Source organism: Equus quagga, chromosome 7 (genome assembly GCF_021613505.1).
Source record: "Equus quagga isolate Etosha38 chromosome 7, UCLA_HA_Equagga_1.0, whole genome shotgun sequence".
Taxonomy (NCBI): Eukaryota; Metazoa; Chordata; class Mammalia; order Perissodactyla; family Equidae; genus Equus; species Equus quagga.
In genome coordinates, this window is record NC_060273.1 from 2,749,561 (window position 1) to 2,762,750 (window position 13,190).

General features: G+C 59.7%; 1 protein-coding gene across 1 annotated transcript; it reads left to right on the forward strand.

Moving 5' to 3' along the window:
- The first annotated feature begins 1,318 nt into the window (after positions 1 to 1,318).
- Positions 1,319 to 11,233, forward strand: GREP1 (glycine rich extracellular protein 1). Its single transcript, XM_046665533.1, has 31 exons — positions 1,319 to 1,451; positions 1,718 to 1,777; positions 1,906 to 1,938; positions 2,018 to 2,077; positions 3,125 to 3,154; positions 3,246 to 3,278; positions 4,156 to 4,185; positions 4,263 to 4,295; positions 4,623 to 4,652; positions 4,735 to 4,767; positions 5,107 to 5,142; positions 5,560 to 5,589; positions 5,667 to 5,699; positions 5,789 to 5,824; positions 6,037 to 6,096; positions 6,356 to 6,385; positions 6,485 to 6,517; positions 7,427 to 7,480; positions 7,635 to 7,670; positions 7,757 to 7,789; positions 7,892 to 7,927; positions 8,629 to 8,673; positions 8,959 to 9,000; positions 9,121 to 9,153; positions 9,530 to 9,592; positions 9,671 to 9,700; positions 9,784 to 9,843; positions 10,003 to 10,116; positions 10,400 to 10,444; positions 10,543 to 10,596; positions 10,827 to 11,233. The coding sequence occupies exons 1-31, from the start codon at positions 1,319 to 1,321 to the stop codon at positions 10,850 to 10,852; spliced, it is 1,404 nt and encodes a 467-aa protein (XP_046521489.1). The 3' UTR covers positions 10,853 to 11,233.
- Positions 11,234 to 13,190: the final 1,957 nt, after the last annotated feature.

Below are 13,190 nucleotides of genomic sequence, written 5' to 3' on the forward strand. Positions count from 1 at the left end.
ACACACTCCCCTCCCCCCAGGAATCCATCAAGACTGTTCTGGTGTCATCTCATCTGTATACCTTGCCCTGGGCACCCCCAATTCTTTCCTGTCCCTGCTTGTTCCTTGTGTCGGCCCACTAAGCCCCGCCCCAGGGCAAGCAAGCCTGGCTCACTGCGTGTCCCCTGGGCCAGCTGGGAGCAAGCTGGGGGGAGGGGTAGGCGGGTCCTGAGGAGACCCTGAGGGAGAGGATTCTGGGTCCCTCATCTGCTCCCTGGGTTTTCCCCAGGCTCCCAAGGGGGTGTTAAACTTCAGAAGCCAGGCGAGCCCTGCCCAGGGCCAGCTCTCTCTATCTCTCCATCTTTCTCTCACACCCCTCACTTCTATCTGTGCCCCAGGATTCGGGAACGGGAATGGGCTGAGAGCCCAGCCAGGTGAGAATAGTGGGGTCTGGGAGTTGGTCGTCTGTCTCCTTGCCTCCCTCCCAGGCGGGGGGTGGGGGGTTGGTAGGAGGATTGGTGAATGATTGAGGGGGCAGATAGGGAGCCTTCAGGTTTGCTATTTCTGGCTGGGTCCAAGGGTCCTGCATCCCCACCCCAGCTGGGACCCCAAACCTCTCCAGTTCATCCCTCCCCCTCCCCACAGGCCTTCCAGCTCAGAATGGCTATGGAACAGGTAGAGATGAGCCCAGGGTTGGGGGAGCTGAGGCCAGGAGTCTAGGGGCATCCCTGAAATGGGGTCGTCTGAGACCCTCAGTTGATCCCCGTCTCCTTCTCAGGCGCTGGAGGGGGTGTGAGACCCCTCAAGCCAGGTGATAACCCCACCCTACTTGTCTCTCCCCATCTCTATGCCCTGCCCCCCACTGCTCCCTTACTCCCCTCTCACCCTCTCCTGCCCTATCTCCCCAGGGCCTGGGAATGGGAACCAGCTGGGAGCAGGGGCCTTCCCAGGTGTTGCAGCCCAGCCAGGTGAGGTGGGGGAAGAGGGATGGGTATGGACGTGGGGGGGGATACGGCCTGGTCAGGATCAGGAGGGTCTTTTCCCAGACTCCCTGGGGCCGAACTCGTGACTCACAGGAGGTGGAGGGAAGGACCATGAGGGTTCCTGAAGTCTGGTTTGGGAAAGGGAGAACAAGGGTACCCCTGCTTCACCTCCACCTTAGCTGGGAGCCCAAGCACCCCTGCCTCACCCCTCAGCTCAGCATGGCTGTGGAGCCCCAGAAGAGGCTGGGTCCCTGGGGTCCCCTCATCTACTGCATTTCTCTCCTCAGGCGTTGGAGGAGCTGTAAAACCTCAGAAACGAGGTGAGCCCCAGCTCCATGCCCCTCTGTCCACCCGCCATGGTCATCACCGCCTGTCTGCTCCCTTTGAAGCCCCAGCCCCTCCTCCTCATTCTGCCCTCTGGCTGTCTCTCCCCAGGATATGGCAATGGCCTGGGAGCTGGGGCCTTCCCAGGGCTGGGAGCCCAGCCAGGTGAGGACGCCTGGGGCACCGCCCTGGGGTTCAGGAAGGGAGAAGAGCTGGAATCAGGGAATCAGTAGGGGAGAGAGTTGGGTTCTGTGGGGAGGACAAAGGGCTCAGCCTCTCCCCAGGCCTGGGAGGGAGAATGAAACCCGCAAATGAGGGAGAGCCCTGCCCTGGCCCATCTTGGCACTTTCCTGCCATTTCCATCCCAGCCCCCTCTGTGTGCTTGAACCTGCCCAACCCATGGCTTACAGTCCCCACTTCTGTGTCCCCAGGATTTGGGAGCAGAAATGGTTTAGGAGTCAGTGCTTTTCCCGGGGCAGGAGCCCTGCCAGGTGAGGGTGGCTCAGAACAGTGGCCAGGGACCAGGTAGGGGAGGGGGGTGAGAGCTGGGGGCATATGCTTGGGTTTAGGGGTTCAGGGAGTTCCAGGCTCCATCACTTTATCTCTGTCTCTTTCTCAGGAATTGGAGGGATTGTGAAACCCCAAAAACCAGGTGAGTCCTACGCTGTCCCTCTGTCCCTGTCCACCCCTGCTGCCTGGCCTCCCCTTACTCCTTTCTGCTGCCTCCCTAGGATATGCCAACGGGAATGGGATGGGAACCAGGGCCTTCCTGGGAGTTGGAGCCCAGCCAGGTGAGGACACTGGGCCAAGCCAGGTTCTAGGAAGGAGGGGGTGGCTAGGGGAACTCAGGATCAGGAGGGCAGAAAATTGATTTCTGTGAGGAGAGGTGGGGTCTGCATGTGGCTCAGTCACCTGCCTGGTCTTTCTCCAGGCTTGGGAGGGGCCTTGGAACCTCAGAAATCAGGCGAGCCAGAGACCCTGCCCTCCTGTCCCCCATCTTGACTCTGTCCCTGCCCATCCCTGTCCTTGTCTCCTCTCAACCCCAGTCCTCCCACCCCACTCCTCACACTGCTTTCCCTCTCCAGGACACTGCATGGCACTGGCAATGGCCTGGGGGCCCAGCCTAGGAGGGGTGGGTGGTGCTGGGGTGGGTGCTCAGAGGGAGAAGTCAGGGTCCAGCTCACGATCAGTGTTATCCAAGCACCTGCCCTGAGCCAGGCTGCAGCTGGCCACTGCAGATGCTGCGCTGGTCAACCTTGACCAGGCTGCAGACTCGCTGGGCCCAGCCCACAAGCCCAGAACCACACGTGCAGCCACTGTGGGCTGTGTTCAGGACTGGGGTGACCCCATGGGAGGATGGAGGCTGAGGCTGAGAGGGGGCTGGAGGCTTGGGGGTTTTATTCTCGGCAGTGGGATGCCCCCTTGGGGTTTTAAGCAGAACGTGAAAGATCTTGTTAATACCTGAAAAACACTTGGCTCCAGGACTCAGTGGAGCGGAGGAGGAGGATGTGAGGAGGAAGCTGGCGGGTGTTTTCAGGGCTGGGCTGGGCCAGCAGCCAGCATAGGGGTGGGGAAAAATGGTGGCATTTAAGACTTGGCCGGGGGAGGGGGGGGGGTGGGTCTCAGGACCAGATGGCAGCTGTGAGGGGGAGGTCTGGGGGTCCTGCCTCTTTCCTGTCACAGGTCCCCCAGTCACCTCCCCCTACTCCTCTTGTGAATCTATCCAGGCTGAATGGAGGGATGTGAGGGGAGGGCAGGGGTTCAGGGGGCTGAGGTGGGGACTGGGGGCCTTTCCCACTTCAGCAATGCCCAACTTTACTGTGTCACCCCCCACATAGGTCTCGCAGCTCAGAATGGCTTTGGACCAGGTAGAGAGTGGATGGGGGTGGAAGCTGGGAGTAGGGGCTGAATTTCTGGGTGGAGGCTTCAGGGCCCCTCACCTGCTCATCTCTTCCCCAGGCTTTGGAGAGGGTGGAAAACCCCAGAAGCCAGGTGAGCCCCACTCTATCCCAGTCTCTGTCCATTATCACATTCTCTGTCTGCTGCCCCCAAGCCCTGGATCTCTCCTGGTCCCTCTTCCTCTGTCTCCCTAGGATTTGGGAATGGGAATGGGCCAGGAGCCCAACCAGGTGTGGCCCTGGAGCTCTAGGAGTGGGGGGGTCCTTGAGGGGGTAGCTGATATGCGGGCCCAACCCTAGTTGTGAGGGAAGAGGCAGGGTCAGGTAGATGCACAGACAGTCCCCTTCTCTTCCAAGGCCTGGGAGAACTAAAACCCCAGAAGCTAGATGAGACCCGCCCTCCCACCTGGTGTCACAAAACAAACATTCATTCAACAAACATCCAGGGGCCAGCCAGGTGCTGGAGGCAGGCACTCCCAGAGGCTGGGGCAGGCGGGAAGAGGCAGACAGGAAAGGAGCTGAAAGCAACACGGCCAGGCTGCCCACTAGAGGGGAGCCCGGGCCTCCTGGGGAAGAGGAAGCGGAGGCCAGGAGGAGGCTGCTGGCTGTGGCCCACTGAGAAATTGGTGGGTTCTTGAGCTGGGGCATCCAAGAGAGGACCCAAGAGGGTCCAGGCCCTGGAAACGGCTTGGAGGCCAAGGTGACAGGAGCCAGAGCTGACAGCATGTTGTTGGTGAGGGGAAGGGGTCCCCTCAAGGGACTCCCCATCAAGGAGTCCACCTTTCTGGCTGGTTAACTTGGGTGCTGGCAGTGACACCCAATCAGATGGGACCCAGGCAGCTGGGTATGGCATTCAGGCTCTGAAGGGAGGCTGGACCCCAGGGGGAGGTCAAGGACCTGGCTGGGGGTGGGGGCACCGGCTTTGGGGGGAGCCACAGAGAGAACCCAGAACCCCTCTCTTCTCCCACCAGGTCCTGCAGCTCAGAACGGCTATGGACCAGGTAGGGGCGGGCCGGGGTTCTGGGGAGGCCCAGAGGTGGGGGCCGGGTCCCTCACCTGCTCCCTGTCCCCCTACCAGGCTTTGGAGGGGCCGTGAAACCCCAGAAGCCGGGTGAGCCTCCCTCTGCCTCTCTCCACCCCCTAAAACCCTGAGCTCCCCTCCCCCTGTTCACACTCCCACCTTGGTCTGTCCCCCTAGGATTTGGGAACGGCAATGGGCTGGGTGCCCAGCCAGGTGAGACTGGTGGGGTCTGGGGTGGGGGGTATCGCCTCCCACCTCCCTCCAGGCCTTGGAGAGGCAGGACTGGTGAATAACTGAGGGGTGCTGAAAGGAAGCCTCTAGGATCCCAGCTTTCTGGCTTGGTCCAAGAGGGCGGACCTTCACTTCCACCTCAGCAAGACCCCAAATCCCTCCAGCTCACCCTTCCTTTCCCCACAGGCCAGGAAACCCAGAACGAATACGGGGCAGGTAGGAGCAGAGTGGGAGGAGCCTGGGGAGGCCTGCAGATGGGGGCTCCTGAGTCCCTCACCTGCCCCCGTTTCTTCTCCAGGCTTCGGGGGGGGCATGAAGCCCCAGAAGCCAGGTGAGTCCTGCCCTAGTCTTGTCTCTATCCACGTCCCCCTGAAGCCGGAGCACCCCCTGCTCATACCTCCGTCTCTCTCTCCAGGATCTGGGAAAGGGCTAGGAGGGGGCCTCCCTTGGGGCAGGGGCCCAGGCTTCTTAGGGGGAGAGAGGAGGGCAAGGAGCTGGGGCAGGGGCTATGTGTGGAGTAGTGGGGAGTTGGAGGGGTCTGCCTATGGCCTGGAAGGGACGGGAGAGACCCCCCCTCGCACCTTGTCTCTGAGGCCACCGACTCTGCCCTGCCCCCTCCTGAACCCTGCAGACACTGGCCCTCATACCCGCCCCTGCTTTTCCTCCTCAGGATACATTCAGGGAAATGGACTGGGAGCCCAGCCAGGTGAGCGCAGCTGGATGGGGCCGGAGGGGTTGTGAGGGAGGAGAGAAGCAAGAGCTGGGGGCACAGCAGATGGAGGGGTGGGGCCTGGGGGGTAAGGAGAGGCCTGGCAGAGGCAATGTCAGCCTCTCAGCCTCCCCAGGCCTAGGAGGGAGCCAGAAAGTCCAGCGGCCAGGTGAGAGGTGAGAGGAGAGCCATCCTGTCCCTTGTCCCTCTCAGGCCTTTTCTCTTGGCCCCCACCTCCTGCAGACCTAAGTGTATTGTGCTGGGCCTGTGTATGACTCTAAGAGGGGATTGGGGTGTCCAGGGGCACCAAGGACCATGCGGAGAGGAGTGGGAGGCCAGACCAAGGGACTCCAGTGCTGGCCTCACCCCCTCAGCCCCATGGCCATCTTTATCATTCCCCTCTTCTCCCCACAGGCCCTGTGACTCAGAACGGCTATGGACCAGGTAGGGGCGGGCCGGGGTTCTGGGGAGGCCCAGAGGGGGGGGCCGGGTCCCTCACCTGCTCCCTGTCCCCCTACCAGGCTTTGGAGGGGCCGTGAAACCCCAGAAGCCGGGTGAGCCTTCCCCTACCTGTCTTCCTCCCTCCCCAAAACCCTGAGTTCCTCTCCCCCATTCACACTCCCACCTCGGTCTGTCTCCCCAGGATTTGGGAACGGCAATGGGCTGGGTGCCCAGCCAGGTGAGACTGGTGGGGTCTGGGGCGGGGTTCCGCATCTTGGTGTCCTCTCCCGCCTCCCTGCAGGCCTTCGAGGGGCAGGATTGGTGAATGGTTATGAGGGGCTGGAGGAGCCCTTGTTAGGGCTTGGCTCTGAAGGGGGGACCACGGGCCAGACCTTCACCCCCACCTTAGCCAGGGTCCCAAACCCCTGTTCATCCCTCCCTCCCTCACAGGCCTCCCAGCTCAGAATGGCTACCCTGCAGGCCCCCCAGCTCAGAATGGCTACGGAGCAGGTAGTGGGGGGTTGGGAGAGCTGGGGGCTGGGAGAGGAGGAGACAAGAGGGGCCCTGGGGAGGAGATGATCCTCACTGAGACCCTGTTCTGAGAATCCACTCTGGGCTCCTGCCAGACTTGGAGAGGGTGGAGTTGGCGATGAATGGAGGTGGCATGGGGCAGAGGCGGCCCCAGGGCTTTTGGTTCCTAAACTGGGAGGGAAGGGCAGCCCAGTCCCCAGCCTCCTGCACCTCAGCCTCTCCCTCTCTGTCCCCACAGGCCCTCAGGTTCCTATCGGTTACGGACCAGGTAGGGGGGTGGGCGCTGGGGGGCCAGATGCCAGGGTGCTGGGGGAGAGGCCCAGTGGGTGGGTCCTGGGTGCCTCACCTGCTTCCGTCTCTTCTCCAGGCATTGGTGAGGGCATGAAGCTGCAGAAGCCAGGTGAACCCTTTTTCTCTACCCGCTTGTGATACTGAGGTTTATAACAAGAGATGTTTATTTTGTTTCCCTCCCATTTCTGGCACAGAGCTAGCTCCTAAAAGCCTCGGAACTTCCTAAGTGAGGAGGGCGTTAATGGTGTCTTTTGTTGTGTTAATGAGATGACTTTTGGAAAGCCCCTGGGTCACCTAAGGATAGGGGCTGGTTGCCAGGGGAACCCACCTCGTGGTTAGAGGGTTGGAACTTTCAATCCCACCCCTGACCTGTGGGAGGAGGCGGGGCTGGAGAGTGAGTTCAATCACCAATGGCCAATGGGGTAATCAATCATGCCAGCGGCCTGAAAACCCGGAAGGACTGGGATTGGAGAGCTGCTTCTCGAGTTGAGGAGCACGTGGGGATTTGGGGAGAGCAAGAAGCTCCACACCCCTCCCCCATACCTTGCCCTGTGCATCTCTTCCATCTGGCTGTTCCCGAGTTAGATCCTTTTACAATAAACGAGTAATCTAGTAAGTAAAATATTTTCCCGAGTTCTGTGAGCCACTCCCGCAAATTAATCGAACACAAGGAGGGGGTCATGGGAACCTCCCATTTATAGCTGGTGGGTCAGAAGCACGGGTGACAACCTGGACTGGCGATTGGCACCTGAAATGGGTGAGGAGAGGAACGGTCTTGTTGGACTGAGCCCTTAACCTGTGGGATCTGACGCCATCTCCAGGTTAAATAGTGTCAGAATTGAGTTAAATTGTCAGACACCCAGCTGGCTTCTGAGAATTGTTTGGTGGTATTGGAAACCCCCAAAATTGGAATTGGTGTCAGAATTGGACCTCCCCCCACCACGACTCCTCTCTATCCCCAGAAACTGTCTACTTCCCCACCCTGTTCCGCCTCACAACCCCCACCCTGTCTCCCCAGTTTACAGGAACGGGCTGGCAGCCGGAGCCTTCCCAGGCCAAAGGGCCCAGCCAGGTGAAGGAGGCAGCGGGTGGGCCCTGGAGTTCTGGGAAGTGGCGGGGAGGGGGCAAAGGGCCCCATGGGGCAAAGAGGGGTCCTGAGGAAGAGAAGAGGCAGAGTGGGGTCTCCCCCAGCCAGCTGCTGCTCTCCTATCTGCTCTTCCTCCCAGGATCCCCGCCAGGGGCCGGGCTGCAAATCCCAGCAGGTGAGGGCAGTGAGGGCCCTGTCGGGGAGGGAGGCCTCCTTACTAGGGCGGGGCCTGGTTTGAAGCGGCCTCTGTCTCTCCTGCAGGTCTGGGAGAGGGTGTGAAACCTCAGAAGCCAGGCGAGTGAGACCCCCGCATCTCTGTCCTGCGCCTCCTCCTGCCTCACCTTCCACACCCCCTTCCCTAAATACTGCCCCTCATCTCCCTGCTTTCCTCTCCAGGATATGGCAACGGAAACGGGCTGGGGGCCCAGCCAGGTGAGGCTTCTGGGGCTGGAAGGGTGTGGCAAGGAGGGAGGTGGAGGGGATGTTGCTGGAAGGCGGAGGGGCTGGGTGGGCAAACAGCAGGAACCATGTCAGGTGGCTCTGTCACCTGTCACCACAGGAGCTTGTGGCTCCTGGGAGCTGGGGTTTTCCTGACCTGGCCAATGACCTCTCTTGGAACCTGTGTCTGCCTTAGAAGCCACCGCAGGCTGATGACTTGGCCAGGCTAAGTCCAGGAGGGCAGCCTGGGGTGGGTGCTGGCCTGCGCTCAGTGCTCTGTCCCTCCCCCGTCCACATCCCTGCAATGGGAGGGGCCCTTCACTGCTTCTCCCCAGGCCTCCCCCTCTGGGGAGCTGTTAAGATAAAAGGGGTGGTTGGGGCCTGAATTCCCAGCTCCCCCCCACCCTGTGCAGAATGGCAATTTCCCAGGTCAGTGTGGAGGGGGGACATTGGGGGTACCCGTCCCTGGAGGAGCTGGGCCTGCCTGGGCAGCTCAGAAGCCCCTGTGCCCATTCTCCAGCTGAGACAGAGCCTTGTCACAGTGAGCTAGTTGAGGGAAAGCTGAACTCTGGTCCTGAGACCCCATGTAACCTCCAATATGGCAGCTCCCCCCAGCCCCTGCCCCCATGGCAGGCTGCAGCATTCCCAACCCACCCTGCCTCGGGCTCACTCCTGTCCCCTGGCTTTCTTCCTAGCACCAACTGCAGCCATCCAGTGGGGACTGAAACCTCAGAAAGCAGGTGTGAGTCTGTCTGCTCCCTGTCCCCATGCCAGATCAGGGTCACTCCTGCAACACTCTTGTTCCCTAGCTGCCTCAGCTGTTTGGGCACCACAAGGCCAGGAAGTCCCTCCCTGAGCCTACCCTCACTCTCTGTTGCTGCTTTCTAAGCTCATTTCTTCTGTTCTGTTCTTTGTGGATAGGGAGAATGCCTTCTTCCTCCTCAGAGTCCCTAAGGTCCACATGTGGCCCCCAAGGAGTTAGGGAAAGTCTGGGTCCTCCCGTCTGATCTCCATTCTCTTCACAGGGTACCAGCCTCTGAATGGCTATGGACCAGGAGCAGAAGTGGGTGAGTCTGAGTTCTCCCCTTCCTTACCCTCCCCTCCCTTCCGTCAGCTTCGGATGAAGGGACCAAAGACTGCAGCTGTCTCCAACCCCCCATCTCTGACCCCTGTTTCCTCTCCTCCAGGCTTTGGTGGTGGCCTTCAGCCCCAGAAAGTCGGTGAGCCCCCCGGGCCCCCATCTTGGGCATGAGCTGGCATCTTCCTCATGGCGAGTCCTCCTTGTTGCTGTCTCTCGCCGTGTCTGTCTCTCTCTTTCCTTATTCACCCAGTGCATATTGACTATGCACAGTGGTGGCCAGAACCAGGTGCAGTGTCTCAGGCAAGGGTGGAATGACAGACTGAGGCTGCCTAGAGGGAGGTTGGGGAGGCTTCTGGAAGGTGGGACCCCAGAGGTTGTACGGGGTTAGCTGGCTGACGGTGGGGAAAGGTGCGAGGTCCTCTCAGGTCATCTCTGAGTCGGTCTGTCTCACCACGAGGAGTCCTCCTGGTCTGTCAGTACTGCCCCCCAGCCCCTCCCTAACCTCTCTCCTGCAGGGTTTGGTTACTGGAATGGTGGTCTGGGAGCTGGGGTCTTCCCTGAGGCCCACCCGCAGCCAGGTGCCTGGGGGTGGGGTGGGGTGGGAGGCCCAGGCTCAGGGGCTGCTCCTGCCTCTGACCTTCTTTTTTCTCCTCCAGGGTTCCCTGGGGCCAATGGCTTTAGGAATGGTGAGTTGGCCCCAGGGGACAGTGCAGGGGTGAGGGGAAAGGACGTCCAGGGGCTGGGCAGGAATGGCTTGGATCTCTTGCAGGGTATGAGGAGGAAGTGCTTGTGGACTCCAGAGCAGCAGCTCCAGCCCCTGAAGGAAATGGTAAGAAATGAGTGTTCAGGGAGCAGAGAGAACCCCGGTAAGCAAGCGTTGCAGGGACCAGGCCAAGTGGGCGGGGGATCCGATGTCTGGGGAGGACCAGGGCATGCTGGATGTCCAGGTCCAGTGAGCAGGGTGCCCATGCCAGCTTTCCTCCTGCAGGTCAGGCCGCTTCCCTGAGGGGCTTTCCCTGGCCCTCCCTCCAGCCCTGGGGAGCTGCCCTGAAGCCTGGATATGCTGCTGGAGGCACATATCCAGGGGTCAGCAGCCAGCCAGGTAATGGGGTGTGTGGAAGAGTGCTGTGGGGGGTCAGGGGTGGCACTGGGGGGCTGGGTCCTGGGCCCAGGCCCACCCCACAGCCCTGCAGAGATAGAGGGGTGGCACTGGTGGCAGAGGAAGACAGGAGGGAATAGGCAGGAAAGGGTGGGGCTGGAGGAGAGGCAGGTGGAGCAGGGGCCCTGAGCAGGAACCTGGACACTAGACCAAGATGGGGAGGTGACAGAGTTGGAAGGCGGACCATCGGGGACTCAGTGCTCCCACCTTCTGTCCCTCCCTCCAGGGCCCTATGGGCAACTGAGGCCAGACCTGGGCCCCGGGCCTTTCGGTGAGTGGGGGTCTCCCAGGGCCTGGGGTGAAATTGGGGTGGGCAGGAGGACTCTGAAGTCCTCTGGTGACCCAGGTGCCCTGCCTTGTGCACCTTAGGGGGCCCTGAGGTGAAGAGAGACATCAGTGACCTGCTGGGAAATGGCTATGGAGGTGAGAGGGAGCACATTGGCCCAGTCCCCTACTCGCCCCATGCCACCATTGTCAGCCCTCCAGGCTGCACTGGGTCCCCAGCCCTTGGGAGAGAGAGCAGGCTCTCAGGCCACCTGTAGGCATCTGCTGAGTGACTGACCTCAGAGACCAGAGGAAGGAGAGGGCTCAGGTCCCCTGGGAAGTGAGGAGGGGGCCAGACCTCACCAGCGCTCTGCTCTCCCTCTTCCCAGGCCGCTGCCCTCTTGGGAAATGCTAAGCACTGGAGCCCATCCCCCACCCATCCTGAGCGCCTCTGGGCAGAGCCTGGGCAGCCAGGCAAGGATGGCCAGACCCTCAGGCTCAGCCTCTGGCCCGGCTGAAGTATTAATAAAGGCAGTGTGCTTCCCTCTTTGCCTCTGTGTGCCGTGGGGGCAGGGATCAGCTGGCTGGGGTGGGGCACCTGGGCCTGTAGCCTCCACCCAGCACCTCCTTCCATTCATTCATTCATTCATTCATTCAACAAACGTCAATGTGGCTGTGTGCCAGGGCTGTACTCCAAGGGGAGAGGTGTGAGAACAGAACACACTCAGCCCTGCCCTTGGGGAGGGAGCATCGCTGGGTCACAATCTAGTGGGGGAACCACATCCATTTAGGGGACCTGTGCATTAACTGTGTTTTAATTTATAATCAATGTATTAAAGTTATTAAAGTAAAAATCTCATTTTCCTGAAGCCTTTACACTTGTCTTCTAGATGTCACTGTACTGATTTATCTTATAATTTGGATATAGAACTTCCCCATTCTTTGATTAATGCTCAGTTAGATTAGAAATCGACAGATCGACTTCCCCCCAAATATGCAGCATGCCCTACAAGCCTGATGAACTTTCAATTCCCTTAGACATGTCAAACAATTGCACACATAATCTACTTGACCTCTCAATGGAGCGGAGGGGTGCAGATCCAACCAGAAACTTCTCCCTAAGCACTTACAGGGCTCCTGGAAAGGAATAAACCAGACATTTAACATCTCAGATTACTGAGTGTGTTCAAACATCTTAAAAAGCCGTTACTAATCAAGTTTCAGGATCAGTGCTACTGGATCACTTCGTTTTCCCATCCCATGATTACAAATTTACTCACCCGGAAATATGGAAGCAAACTGCTTTCCTAGGCTGGGTCCCGAGTGGAGGTTGTAAAATTGGGGATTGACCTACTGTTCTGAGCTTTGACCTAAAGCCTGGCGGGTCCCTGAACCAGTCTCTCCGAGCCTCCGTGTTCTGAGCTGTGCCTTTCCAGGCCCACACCTCTTCTTGCAGCCTGGTTAAGTTTTAACTGAAGAACCGATGGGATTTGGCACCCTATAAGGAACTCAGCTCAACTTCCTATTGGCTTGATTTACAATAGCGGGATTTCGGTGCAGGCCCAAACCTCACCACAATATGCACAAGGTTTTGGGTTGATCAACCTTTAGGAGTTTCTATAAACATTATTGGAACTCCAGCCTGATTTCTCTTAGCCTACCTCATTTGATTTGCTCTATTTGAGAATCATCACAGACTTTTGCTTTTTCACAAAACTACTAATTCTTTAAAAGTATCCAAATAGTCTTATCTTTCTCTGCCCCCAGGCATGGAATAAACCACATCTTTTTACCGGAGGACAGGATTAGAGGCCAACATCTGGGCTCAGGAGACATTGAGCAGACTGTCTCAGTGAGGGCAGTGGGTGATGTCCTTCCTAACCCACGTAGAAATGCTCTAATATTCTTCTAATATAGGTTTCTATATTCCGATTTTAAAAAGACTGACCACTTTCTCCTTTTTTCAGATTCTCACCCACCTGTCATTTATAACCGTTCTTAGCAACGTTGCCACAAATGCTACATGTCATCAAACTTTGCTTTTGAATTATGATATCGTTTCATCTCTTCTTTAAGGAAATTGAAGGGAAATCTGTGTGGGTCTTGAACCACACCCAGGCGCATCAGTCTGGAAACACTAGGGCAGACCCCAAAAGAGGAGAGCCACACACTCTCTACTCATTGGCCGCTGCAGGGGGGCGCGGCGGGGCGGGGCACGGCAGCCATGGGGACGCCGCGGCTCAGGGGACCCTCAGGCCGGGCCAGGTGGGGGCGCCCACTGCGCGGGTGCAGAGCCTGGTCTCAGGACTAGTGGAGGGTGGGGCCTGTGGCACCACGGGGCACCGTGATTGGTTGAGAGCAGGGGAGGGCGGGAAGAAGAACTTGACAGAGAGCGCTGCTGCCTTTGACTGGCTGCCAGCGGGGAGCTCGTGACAGCCGGAGGGAGAGACGCGCCCGCAGCCAGCGCACTGGCCCTTGATTGGCTGGGGCGCGGCGGAGCGCGGCTCCGATTGGCTGGGCCGTCTGCCGCGCCGCGCGTGGCCTCCCACCGAGGAACCGGACTGCCGCGGGAGGCGCGCGCCAGGCCCGGGAGCGGCGGCAGCCAAGCTGGCGGCGCGGCTCCCCCGCTCCCGCTCGCACCCGCGGCTCGCCCGCGTCCGTGCCCACTCGCGGCGGGGCCGGGCCCGCGCGTCGCTGTCGCTGACCCCGCCGCCCGCGCCGTCCCTGCCCCACCCGCCGCTGCCTGGCCTGCC